This window comes from Megascapheus bottae, chromosome 28, assembly GCF_031878675.1.
Source record: "Megascapheus bottae isolate mThoBot1 chromosome 28, mThoBot2.hap1, whole genome shotgun sequence".
Taxonomy (NCBI): domain Eukaryota; kingdom Metazoa; phylum Chordata; class Mammalia; order Rodentia; family Geomyidae; genus Megascapheus; species Megascapheus bottae.
In genome coordinates this window covers 4,844,262-4,857,180 of record NC_143536.1, presented here as the reverse complement: position 1 = coordinate 4,857,180, position 12,919 = coordinate 4,844,262, and the positions used below count along the sequence as shown (strand labels likewise).

The following is a 12,919-nucleotide window of genomic DNA, read 5'->3' as shown; positions in this document are numbered from 1 at the left end:
ACTACATAGTGACTTAGAATATTTTTCAAAATACTAAGAAGAACCTGTTTCCAAAAAAAAGACCCTTACATGCATGCAATATGCAAAAAGAAAACATTTGAGAAGGGCGGGGAGGTGGCTTAGTGGTAGAGTGCTCGCCTAGCATGCATGAAGCCCTGAGTTGGATTCCTCAGTACCCACATACACTGAAAAAGCCAAGGTTAGTGCTGTGGCTCAAGTAGTAGAGTGTTATCCCTCAGCAAAAGAAGCTCAAGGACAGTGCCCAGGCCCTGAGTTCAAGCCCCAAGACTAGCAAAAAAAAAAAAAAAATTGAACCGTTAGGTTAAACTAAGATTTCTTGAATATATTATCAAGAGCATGAATCCTACAAGAAGACATTGACAAGCTAGACTTTTAATTTAAAACTACTGAAACTTCTGTGCAATGATTTTTGGGGGGGACTCACAAATTAAGGGAGGAAGGGTGGATAAATACAGCCATTATATTCCATGCACATTATGTAAAAGTTGAACTACATACTTTGAGGGAAGGGATGGAACAGGGAAAACTGGGTGAGAAGAAGGTTGACTGATCAAGTTACACTCTACTCGATCTGATGTACAACTACTTAAATTTTAAAACCTTTTACTCAATAAAGTACAGCTAAAGAAAAAATGAAAAGACAGACTAGGAGAAAATATTTGGGATTATGAGAAGATTACACAAAGAATTATAAGAATCCATATGGAACTCTGAAATCTCAACAGTAAGAAGATAAACAGTTAAGTGAATACAGACAAAAGATTTAAATGGACACATTATCTAAGAAAGTACACAAGTGGCAAACAAACATGTGGAAAGATAATCACCACTATTAGTGATTAAGGAAAATACAAAATAAAACTACAATGGAATCCCACAACAAATTCACTAGAATGGGTGAAAAACGAAGAAATCTGATTAAACCAAGTGTTGACAAGGAAGTATACACTCTGGGAAATTCTCATAGACTACAGGGAAGAATGGTACCTTAGAAACCGGGACAGGGGAAGTTTCTGAAAAAGCAGTTACTATTCCACTTAAGGGTACTGACAGAAAAATAAAATCACACATCCACGCAAACACCAACACACAAGCATCCAGAGCTTCCATTGCCTGGAAATGAGCGAACTATGCCTGACACCTCTCCACCCCAGCCCACTCCAGGGATGGATCTCAGCACAAATATGCTGAACTTAAATTAGACCCTGCTGGACACCAGTGACTCATGTTTGTAACCCTCGCTGCTTAGGAAGCTGAGATCTGAGGATCATGGTTTGAAGCCAGCCTGGACAAGAAGTTTGAGACTCTTATTTCCAATTAACCTACCAAAAAGCTATGGCTCAAGTGTCAGCTTTCAGCGAAAAAGCTAAAGGACAGCACTCAGGAACTCACTCTGTTCAAGCCCAGTCCTGGCATTTAAAAAAAAAAAAGGAAAAAAGCTATTGAGGGAATGGGGGAGGACAGGTCTACTTCTATGTATGTGAAATTCTAGAGTATGCAAGCCAATGAATAGTGCAAGAAAGCAGAACAGTAGCTGCCTGAAAAGGGAGAGATTATAAAAGACACCAGAAAACCTCACAAGGGATGAGTTTGATAATATTTCATTATCTCAGTGGTAATGGTTTCCCAACTGCACACATATGTCAAAACTTACCAAACTGTACAAATATTTGCAATTTATTACACATCATTTGTATCTCAATAAACTCATTAAAAAAAAAAAAAGCTAGGGGTTGGGACTGTGGCTTAGTGGTAGAGTGCTTGCCTACCTACCATACATGAAGCCCTTGGTTTGATTCCTCAGTATCACATAAACAGAAAAAGCTGGAAATGACACTGTTCAAGTAGTAGCCTTGAGCAAAAGCTCAGAGACAGTGTCCAGGCCCTGAGTTCAAGCCCCAGAACTGGTCTCCCCTCACTTCCCCCCCCCAAAAAAAAAGCCAGGCATGGGGACAGGAGTTTGGCCTAGTGGTAGAGTGCTTACTTAGTATCCACAAAGACCCAGGTTCAATTCCTCAGCACCACATACATAGAAAAAAGCCAAAAGTGGTGCCGTGACTCAAGTGGCAGAGCTCTAGCCTTGAGAAAGTCCAAGGACAGTGCTCAGGCCCTGAGTACAAGCCCCAGGACTGGCAAAATAAATAAATAAATTTTAAAAAGCCAGGCATGAAGCTAATACTACATGTAACCCCAGCACTCAGGGGACCAAGTTTATAAAGTCCAAGAAGGAAGGAAAGAAAGAAAGAAGGAAGGAAGGAAGGAAAGAAGGAAGGAAGGAAGGAAGGAAGGAAGGAAGGAAGGAAGGAAAAAAAGAATAAAAGTGTACAACCTAAAAATGCATAATCTCCCATTACATGTTATGTTCCATAACCTGGCTTTTTGGTGGACACACACCACACTTCTTTTCTGTAACAGGTGAGTAAACTATATCCTTCTATGGGAGAGCAAAAGTAATTACTCCGCTTCAAGCTTCATCTTCATCATCACCACTTGCTGCTCTGGCTATGCTCACACCTCTAGCTTCTAAACTAACAAACTGGACAATGCCTCCTCTATTAGTACTCAGCCCCTTTCCCCACCCCCAGTCTGTCTTTTTGTCGTTGAAAACAGCAGATCCTTACTTGTCTGGAAGAGCAGACACAACGAACAAAAGGCTCAATGACTATTTGACAGATTAAAGAATAGACAACTGTTTTATTTAAAAGCTCCCTAAAGAATTCAAGCATTTGAGGCCATACCCTGTTCTGTTGAAAAAGAGCTATATATTACCGGATCTGCAGAGCACTTGCCAAGAGACCTGTGCAAGTCACTCATTTCCTAAGACTTCTCAATTTTCTTTTCCAACCCCCCCCCCTTTTTGTTGTTGTTGTTCCAGATCCATGACTAAATAACATGCGGGTATGTTTTGCGACTCCTAATATTCTGAAGTGTCTTATTCACATGGACCCAACAGTCTGAGACTGTTTTCCAGATATCTATGGCGGTGACTATCAACTGGACAATTGTGGAAAAGAATACACAGTGGGGCGAGGTGATGTGTGCCTGACATTCCGACTCTTCAGAGGTTGATCCGGAGGTTGATGGTTCCAGGCCAACCCAGCCGCAAAAGTTCACAGACCGGCGCATTTCAACACAATCAAGTTGGGCCTGGTTTGATGCCTGCTTGTCATCCCAGCTACAGAGGAAATGTAAATTGGAGGCCTTATCTCAAAACAACCACAGCAAAAAAAAAAAAAAAAAGGGGGGGTGGGGGGGCTCAAGTGGTAGCAGCATCTGGATACCAAGCAGGAAGCTCTGAATGCAAACCCCAGTACAGTCCGGCTCCCCACACACACACCTTAAAAACAAAAACAAAAAAACCCAACAAACCAAAAAAAAAAAAAAATAGACAATGGATCTTATGTGAGCGTTGACACCGACGAGCAGCATCAAACCAGAGGTCACGCCGGGTCCTCGGCGACAGAGTTACCACTTGCAAACGCTCAGCAGGAGTTACAATCGGCGCGGGGCGGGGGGCGGGCGCTGCCCGTCCGGAGCCCTCGGTGGGAGCCCGGCCCGCGGGCGCGGGGGTGAGGGGCGGTGTGAGCCCGCGCCCGGGGCTCGCTCGGAGCCTCGTCTCCGCGGTCGTTCGTTACCTGTCTCAGGAGGCGGCCGCGCCAAGCTCCCTTCCCTCCCTCCTCCCGAAGCGAGGACGGCGGCGGCGGCAGGAAATCCTCGTCGTGGCGGCAGAGACCGTCAGTTTTTCCATTTCTCGCACGTGAGGAGCGGGGAGGAAAAGGACGCGCAGAGCGGGCCTCGAAAGGATCGGGGGCGTGGGGGCGCCCGGGGCGGCCGGCGACCCGCCCGCAGCGAGCGCGTTTATTTCGGAATCTCCATGAGGCAATTCTCATGAGGCAATGGGTCAGGAATGCGGCGCCGGGCCGGGCCGCCGGCGTCCGCGCTCCCCGGGGCGCCCCGGCCGGCGTCCCCGGGGCTGCGGGAGCCGGAACCCGGGGAGGGGGGGAGGAAATGAATGGGGACCCGCGGGCGGGGGGCGCGGGGGGCCCGGGCCCCGCCGCACACGCGCACACACGCCCGGGCCGGGCCCGGAGGCTGGCCGGGCGTCCCCTCCGGGCGGGGCCGGGCCGAGGCCCCGCGAGGCCCCCTCGGGCTCCTCACCTCCGCGATGTCATGTTCCTCCCGCCCTCCGGCTCCGCGGCGGGCCCGCTCCTCGCTCAGGCTCCGCTGGGCCCCGTCACATCGGGATGGCCCGAAAGGAGGCTGGCTCGGGACCGGACGGGGGGCGGCGTTGAGGAGGAGGTGGGGGGGTGCAGAGCCGGCGGGCCGCGCGCAGACCCCCCTCCAGGCCTGGGGGATCCCGGACTCTGTGCAGCCGCCCCCCAAGCCCGGCTCGCTCCTCCTCCTCCTCCTCCTCCTCCTCCTTCTTCTTCTTCTCCTCCTCCTCCTCCTGCCCCCGCCCCTCGGCGAAGGCGCCCCCGTGACGTCACCTCGCGCGACACCCGCCGCCACTTCCGGCTTCCGGTCGGCGGAGACCCAGGACGGCCGGTGCCGCCGGGTTCTCCGGCCCGGTCCCGCCGACTGGGCGGGAGGTTTGTGGAGTTTCCCCCACACCCGAGTGGCTTCCTCCGTTCGTCGTCGGCTGCGGGGTGGCGGCCTGCGCCCGGTCGTCGCCCCGCCGCCCGCTCCGTGGGCCTGAGCCTCGGGCTCCCCCCCTTCCCTTAGCACTAGTGAAACTTAAAGCAGTCATTGTATCCGCAGGATTCTTGTAGGACTGGGCCCGCCCTGGGTCGTAAATGCTCTGTGAATTTTAGTTTTGTTTTTCTTTTTAAGCTACACGGCTGTGGATTGTTTTCGACTCGTGAGGCCCTGTCATGGGTGATAACGGTGAACCAACCCCCCTGCACACACACGCGCGCGCGCGCGCCGCTTGAGACACCCCTCTCGACCGCGCCGTGGTGATTGTTTTGGACCTCACTTTACCGCGGGGAGACCTGCGGCCTCCTGCGTGCTCCCCGCAGGAGGTGGGCTGACGGGTGTGCGCCTTTGCACCCAGCTCCTCGCGTTTAGAGGAGGCGCTGCTTCATGAACTTTTTGCCTAAGCTGGCCTTGAATCGTCATCCTTTGGATCTCAGCCCTCCTGAGTAGCTGATGACAGGCGTGAAACACCAGAGTGGTCTTTTCTTTATGTGGCGTACATGTACATGTGTATGTAGATAAACGTGTATTCATATTTGCATGAACTCGGCGCCTGAGCACACTACCTTAACTTGTTTGCTCAAGACTACCACTTGAGCCACAGCTCCACTTCTGGCTTTTTGGTGATTAATTGGAGAGTGTTTCATAGACTTTCCTGCCCAGGCTGGCTTCAAACTGATCCTTGGATATCAGCTTCTTTAATACCTAGGATTATGGACATAACCATCAGTGCCTAGCTTCTCTGGGCTTCCGTGCTCATCGTTGGTGCTACTAATGTGTCACACCTCTAGTCCCGTATTTATTGAATAATTGGCAATATCAGACTTTTTCTTTTCTTTCTTTTTTTTTGGGGGGGGGGTGTCATGGGGCTTGAACTCTGGGCCTGGGCGCTGTCCCTGAGCTCTTCAGCTTAAGGATACCACCATACCCCCTTGAGCCACTTCCAGTTTTCGGGAGGTTAATTGGAGATAAGAGTCTCACAGACTTTAGTGCCCAGGCTGGCTTTGAACCACAATCCTTAGATCTCAACCTCCTAAGTAGCTAGGATCACAGATGTGAGCCACTGTGCCTGGCTATTGTCAGACTTTTCTGTGTGGCTGGCTTGGAACCAGGATCCTCCAGGACTCAACCTCCTGAGTACCTTGGATTTTAGATGTGAGCCAACAACATCCAGCTCATTTGCTATCTTTCTCAACGTAAACTATAAACTCTTCAAATGCAGACTCCCATTGCCCCCTAGACTTTCCTAAACTATATTCTGTACAAATCGAATCTTGTCATTCCCAAGTAGTGTCAAATCCTCCATTCACTTATGAGCCTCTTCTAGTCATGGCCCTTGACAACACCCTCATATAATCTAGCAATTTTCAAAGATTTTTTTCCTGTTTCTCACATCCCTATGATCCAAAATTTAGTTCTTTGGAATGCTGGGGTTTTTTTAACCTTTCTGTCTATGAAACTTAATGTCAGAGCTGGGAATGTGGCTTAGTGATAGAGTGCTTGCCTAGCAGGCATGATGCCTTGGGTTTGACTCCTCAGTACCACATAAACAGAAAAGGCCAGAAGTGGCACTATGGGTCAAGTGGAAAAGCAGAAAAGCTCAAGAGACCAGGCCTGAGTTCAAGTCCCAGGAGTGACCCAAAAAAAAAAAAAAAACTTAAACTAAAGGTCACACAAGATTCAGCTCTAACTCAAGTAGCCAGGACTCTTCTGTACTACTCCCCTCACCACTTTCTCAAAATAAACCAGAGGCCCCTTCCGATGTTCTTCTATCAGCACCTAACACATTTCAGTGTCAGATGGCTAAGTCTTCTGGCTCTTCTCTTAAAGAGCTCCTTTTTAAGACAAAGTCATCTTCATCTTCATACAGAATAGCCTCTGGCTTATAAGAGCCTCAACAGATATCCATTTAAAGACACTGATTCTGTGTTTCTCAACTTCAAAAGCAATACAATTTCCTTTTCATGTCACCTTCTCTTGTGTGTGTGTGTGTGTGTGTGTGTGTGTGTGTGTGTGTGATCTTCCTATGCCAACACCTGATAATGATTTGGTGAATATCCTTTCTTTTCTTTTCTTCTTCTTTTCTTTTTTTTTTTTTTTTTTTTGCCAGTCCTGGGGCTTGAGCTCAGGGCCTGGGCACTGTTCTTGGGCTTTCCTCAAAGCCAGTACTCTACCACTTGAGCCACAGCACCATTTCTGGTATTTCTATATATATGATACTAAGAAATCAAGCCCCGGTCTTTGTGCACGCAAGGCAAGTACTTTACCACTAGGCCAAACTCAGGGCCCTCCTTTTCCTGTTTTTTCTTTCTTTCTTTCTTTCTTTCTTTCTTTCTTTTTTTTTTTTTTTTTTGTACCAGTACTGTTCGTGTGGAGCTAAGGAATTGAACCCAGAGCTTTGTTCATGGTAGGCAAGCACTCTACCACTAAGACACATTCTAGGCCCCCTAGTTATTTTTACCCAAATTTTTATAGTGCAGCCCAGGCTAGCTTTGAACAGGCTCATTCCCCCCCGCCCCCCAGTACTAGGGTTTAAACTCAGGGTCTGAGCGCTGCCCCTCAGCTTTTTTGTTTGTTGGTTGATTGGTTGGTTGGTTGGTTTTGTAGGCTGTGGGCTTGAACTCTGGGTATTGTCTCTGAACTCGGGCTCAAGGCTAGCACTCTATCACTTGAGCCACAGCGTCACTTCCTCCCTTCGCTTTTTAAATCAAAGCTTAGTCTTTACCACTTGAGCCACAATTCTATTTCCAGCCCAGCCTGGCTTCGAACTCTGGTCATCGGATCTCAGCCTCCAGAGTTACTAGAATTAAGACAAGAGCCACCGACGTGTTGAATGGAAAACTACATTTCCCATGATGCTCCATCCAGGAAGGAAGTTCAACTAGACACCTCCCGTCATCACTTATAGACCGGAAGCCGGGGACCTAGTTCTCTTTCCCGTCTTGCAAGGTAAGAATGGCTGCCGCCTCTGCAAGACTCGATTTCAGGACCCCTCAATCCTTCCCCATCCGAGACCGGAGGACACTAATTTGACACCTACAACGGTCGAACATGCCCAGACTCGACTTAGAGGCCTCCCCGGACGTTTTCTTTCTTTCTGTCGGGTTGGCGGGCAGCGGAGGAGGGTAGGTGGGGAGCGGACCAGGCCCCAGCCGGTTGTCGCTTGGACCTGGGGAGACGAGGCCCCTACGGGGTGCCGTAGCGAGGAGGAGTGACGAGAGCGGCCTCGCGACCACGCGCGCGCCTCTAGAGTCCCGGCGGAGTCTCCCGAGCCTGCCGCCGATCTGGCCTCAGCCACGTTGGAGCCTACGACCGCAGCCAAAAACCTCCTTAACGTCTCCCTACTCTTCCCCCGGAAGCCGCCCCGCCGAGTCCGTGCTTTTATGTTGGGCCCGGTGTGTTAAAGACTTCTCATCCCCAAAACAGGGACAGTAATGGTGTGGGGACTTCAGACTGCAAAGTAGCAGAATCCTCAACTTTCAGGAGACGGTCGCGTGTTAGCCTCATGAGGTTTAAGCCTAGAATTTGGAAAGAAGGGCTATTTCTTAGTTGAGGGGCAGGGGATACTTGGAGAATCTTTCCAATTGGCTTTGTTGTGGGATGATTGATGAGATTTTTTTTTTTCTTAATGTCCATAGATGGCGGGGGAAAAGGCTAAGAAGCCGAACACTAAGGTGAAGAAACCCATAGCCAAAAAAGCTGGTGCCGATGGCAAGGTGAAGAAGAAGGCTACCGCCAAAGCTAAAAAGACCAAGAAAGCAGTCCCCCACTGCAGCCGAAACCCGGTACTGGTCCGAGGAATTGGCAGATACTCCCGGTCTGCTATGTATTCCAGAAAAGCCATGTACAAGAGGAAATATTCAGCTGCAAAGTCCAAGGTAAGGGAGGAAAAAGAACGCTGGCCTTTGACATCTGAATCTTAATTGTCTGCTTTTGACATTTCTGATGCATTTGTCCTTGTAGGTTGAAAAGAAAAAGAAGGAAAAGGTTCTTGCGACTGTCACAAAACCCGTTGGTGGTGACAAGAACGGTGGTACCCGGGTGGTTAAGCTTCGGAAAATGGTGAGACTTAATATGGTCATTAGACCACTGAGTACACTAGGTACACCCAGTGACAGAGAGCTTGCCTGGATTCAGTTTGCAGCACTGTCACAGGATTGGGGAGATAGTGTTTTGTTGGTTTCCAATAAGTGGGTTAACAATTCTAAAGTCAGTTTTGAAAGATTCAGTTTCCTTTGCATAGAGTAGGAGTACGGCACAGGCATGGTTTGCTTCTTTGTAATCTCTTGGATGTCTTTTTCTAAACAATTATGTATATGGGTTGGGTGCTATCACTTGCATCACAGCTCTACTTCTGGCCTTTTGTTCATTTAATGTGTACTTGTTTGGTGGTAAGTCTCATGGACTTTCCTGCCTGCTTTGAACCATGAGCCTCAAATCTCAGCTTCCTGAGTAGCTTTGCACATGGAAAATGCAGAAGCAGTAAAGATCTTTTCTAAATTTAAAAATCTACTGGAGAAAGGAAAGGGGGGGGTAAGGAGTGCGACCTAGTGGTAAAGGGCTTATCTAGCATGCATTAAACTCTGGGTTCAATTTCTTAATACTACATACACAGCAAAGTCTGGAAGTGCTGCTGGAAATCCCAGCCTTGAGATGGCCTCAGGACAGTCCCCCAAAAAAGGATAGAGCAGTACAGTTTGACACCAGTTGGAGACTGTGACCAAGGGTCCCATGTACTTAAACGAATTGGATTTGTGGGTGCTCTCCAGCCTAGATACTACCCCACGGAAGATGTGCCTCGGAAGCTGCTGAGCCATGGCAAGAAGCCCTTCAGCCAGCATGTGCGGAGGCTCCGGGCCAGCATCACTCCAGGGACCGTCCTCATCATCCTCACTGGACGCCACAGAGGCAAGGTGAGCATGAACTATAACTGCTGCTGCAAATGGCACCACGCCCACTTGCAGGACATGAGTTCCATTTAGTTTAGGAGCTTATTGTGGCTACTCCCTGACCTGAGCTGTGTATGTGTGGACATTTCCTTTGTCAGATTTTGATGGCTGGGATGTGATTCAGAACTCACTTTATAATTGCAGAAAACTATGTCTTGTTTGGCTTTCAGAGAGTGGTTTTCTTGAAGCAGCTGGGCAGTGGCTTACTACTTGTGACTGGTAAGAAAATCCAAGTGTGAGTGTGTATGAGCACATATGTGGGCCTAGGTTGCTGCCCCTATGCTTTCTTGCTCAAGGCTACTTAACTGCACTACTACTTGAGCCACAGCTCGACTTCCAGATTGTTTTGGTAGATGGGAGACTCACAGGCTTTTCTGCCTGGGCTGGATTCAAACCTAGATCCTTAGATCTCAGCCTCCTGAGTAATTGGGTTACAGGTGTGAAGCACCAGTTCCCAACCCTGTGGTTTTCAATGTGCTCTGAAGTTAAACTTTCAACATCTTGTGGTATATGTACGCATTGGGTTCACCTGCATGAGTTTTCTGTAGCTCAGGCTGTGAGATATGATTACTGTGTGGATCTGTGGGTCAAATGTGGGCAGATACTGGGTTTTTTGTGACATGTCACATAAGCTTAGTACTTAGTATGGAATTGTTGCCTGCTGGCCTTCGGGAAATAATCCTGTGTAAATTTGAATTGCACTGCCACTAGCATCAGGATGGAGTTTGAGAACTGATAAGAAGTGAATTGAGGGGCCGGGAGTTTGGCCTAGTGGTTAAAGTGCTTGCCTAGCATGCACGAAGACCCGGGTTCGAGTCCTCGGTACCACATACATAGAAAAAAGCCAGAAGTGGTGCTGAGGCTCAAGTGGTAGAGCTCTAGCCTTGAGAAAGTCCAAGGACAGTGCTCAGGCCCTGAGCTCAAGGCCAGGACTGGCAAAAAAAAAAAAAAAAAGAAGTGAATTGAATTGTTCCTGTGAGGTGGGGGAGGGGTTGTAACTGGACGTTAATTAGGAGTCTCTGGTTTTGGCAAGCCTGGTTACTTGGCAGGATTAGAGAGGGAAAGACCCCTGGACATTGGGATATTGGGGTTTCTCCACATCAGGCTTTGCCTATTTAGCTAATGTGAAACATTTTTCTTAACCTCACTACATTTTCTTTCAGGACCTCTGTCCCTCAATCGTGTTCCTCTACGTAGAACACATCAGAAATTTGTTATTGCCACCTCCACAAAAATTGATATCAGCGGGGTGAAAATCCCCAAGCACCTCACTGATGAGTACTTTAAGAAGAAGAAGCTGCGGAAGCCCAGACACCAGGAGGGCGAGATCTTTGACACTGAAAAAGAGGTGTGTTGTCCTGTCATCTGCCCCTTGAAGTGGCACGGGTCCCGCTCTGTAATGGGGACGGTGTCCTTTAGTTTTTGTGAGAGCTTACACTTTGAATTACATAGTTTTAGGGGAATCTTTAGGAAGGCCCGGCCTTACTTGCATCACTGATGTGATTTAGAATAAACAAGCCACTACTTTTTTTTTTAATGGTATTTCACAGCTCCAGTGTAAGAGTTGACAAGGCTGCCTTAACTGCTTAGTATTTTCTGTGATACATTCTGACCAATCATGTAACGTTTTCTGTGCTAATTGTTTTATTTTTTTCTCTTTATTTAGAAATACGAGGTTACAGAGCAGCGCAAGGTCGATCAGAAAGCTGTGGACTCACAAATTCTACCCAAAATCAAAGCTGTTCCTCAGCTCCAAGGCTACATGAGATCTCTTTTTGCTCTCACAAACGGAATTTATCCTCACAAAATAGTCTTCTAAACCAACAAAAGCCTAATTAAATCATTTATACATTTGTTTGTGTCCTTTATGTTCTTTGGCTTTCTTTTTGGTTTTGCTTAGAAATGGAGTTGTTGAAATGTTCAAAAGATTGAGTTCAAGCCAGTCTAGGCTGTATGTTGTGTTCTGTGCCAGCTTATTTCTACCGATTCAAGTGGCTTATAGCTGTGATCCTAGCTACTTGAGGCTGATTGGGGAGGGTCATGGTTTGAACATTAGCCTGGGCAGAAAAGTTGTCAACCCTGTCTGCAGTGCAGTGATAGCTGGGTGTGGTGGCCTGTGGTATATCCTTTGAGTTAAAGTGACTGGTACTAAGTTCCAATCCAGGTCTTAGACCCATGAAGACTCAACAGAAGTCTATGCCAGCTGCAACAAGAGTATCAGTGCACACCAAGACCGTGCCAACAGGCCTGGTGCCCTCCCTCAGCCATAGAAAGCCTGCCAGGCTATTTTCCCCTTTTCAAAAGATGGCAGACACGGACGGGGTTAGGGTCCAGCTTTTAAAGCATCACTAGTGTGTTTACTCTGCAAGTACACTGTAGTCTCAGTCTTCTCTGATTACAGTGGTAATATAGAGATCAGTGGGGGTGGGCTAAGCACTGCTGCCTCCTACCTGTACTCTGGAGGCTGAGATCACTATCCTTGGGCTAAAGGACTGGATACAGTGCCCAGGCCCACGACCACCAAAAAGCATAGCTGGGCTGGCAATGTGGCATACTGTAGTGTCTCTAGTGTCCGTGAAGCCCTGGGTTCCATTCTTCAGTGTCACATAAAAGACATTGCCTCATAAAACCTCCAGGACAGAACCCAGGTGCTAAGTTCAAGCCCAGGAGCAGCAAAAGCAAAGAGCATGGTCCCAGTGGCTCACACCTTTCATAGTATTTTCTCAGGGATCATGGTTCAAAGCCAGCTCAGGCAGGCATGTCCATGAGACTTTATCTCCTACTAATAAGAACAAAAGTTCAAGGACAGTGTCCAAACCCTGAATTCAGACACACACAAAAAATCAGCACAGGAAAAGACATTTTTCTTAATCCAGATAAAAAGCTGGAGGGACCGGGAGTTTGGTGTAGTGGTAGAGTGCTTGCCTAGCATGCACAAAGACCCGGGTTCAATTCCCTGGTACCACATACATAGAAAAAAGCCAGAAATGGTGCTGTGGCTCAAGTGGTGGAGCTCTAGAGAAAGCCCAAGAGCCCAAGGACAATGCCCAAGCCCTGAGTTCAAGGCCCAGGACTGGTTAAAAAAAAAAAAAAAAAACAGCTGGAAATGGAAATGCGTTGAGTGGTAGGATGTAGTCTTGAGCAAAAATGTTAAAGGAGACTCCTTGAGGGATTGAGGATTCAGCTCAGAGGAAGAGCTGAAGAACAAAGCAAGTGCAAGGCCCTGAGTTCAGTCCTCAGCTCTGCCTCACCCC

The 12,919-nt window shown here is 48.0% G+C and overlaps 2 protein-coding genes across 6 annotated transcripts in view; one reads left to right on the top strand and one right to left on the bottom strand.

Annotated features, from left to right (window-relative positions):
• The window catches only part of Ptpn11 (protein tyrosine phosphatase non-receptor type 11), a 38,448-nt gene extending 33,995 nt beyond the window's left edge, over window positions 1-4,453 (bottom strand). For 2 of the 4 annotated variants that reach the window (XM_090320124.1, XM_090320125.1), the window contains exon 1: window positions 4,180-4,452. In XM_090320124.1, coding sequence (XP_090176250.1) covers window positions 4,180-4,193 — 14 coding nt within the window. In that variant the 5' untranslated portion in view covers window positions 4,194-4,452. Of the gene's footprint in view, window positions 1-4,179 lie in introns of all 4 variants that reach the window. The other 2 variants (XM_090320123.1, XM_090320126.1) reach the window with 2 other exon arrangements.
• Window positions 4,454-7,561: 3,108 nt separating this feature from the next.
• On the top strand, window positions 7,562-11,533 carry Rpl6 (ribosomal protein L6). Of its 2 annotated transcripts, none has more exons than XM_090320128.1 (7): window positions 7,562-7,665; window positions 8,355-8,594; window positions 8,680-8,778; window positions 9,486-9,629; window positions 9,836-9,884; window positions 10,829-11,013; window positions 11,332-11,533. In XM_090320128.1, exons 2-7 carry the CDS (start codon window positions 8,355-8,357, stop codon window positions 11,482-11,484), a joined length of 870 nt encoding a protein of 289 aa, XP_090176254.1. In that variant the 5' UTR covers window positions 7,562-7,665; the 3' UTR covers window positions 11,485-11,533. The 2 variants fall into 2 exon arrangements, with proteins under 2 accessions (XP_090176254.1, XP_090176253.1); XM_090320127.1 differs by lacking the exon at window positions 7,562-7,665 and adding an exon at window positions 7,978-8,111.
• The last annotated feature ends 1,386 nt before the right edge of the window (window positions 11,534-12,919 follow it).

Excerpts from the sequence above, each read along its gene's own strand:
- Rpl6 (XM_090320127.1), top strand. Across the intron at positions 8,595-8,679 it reads ATTCAGCTGCAAAGTCCAAG|GTTGAAAAGAAAAAGAAGGA; the intron begins GTAAGGGAGGAA and ends TTGTCCTTGTAG. Across the intron at positions 9,630-9,835 it reads CTGGACGCCACAGAGGCAAG|AGAGTGGTTTTCTTGAAGCA; the intron begins GTGAGCATGAAC and ends TTTGGCTTTCAG.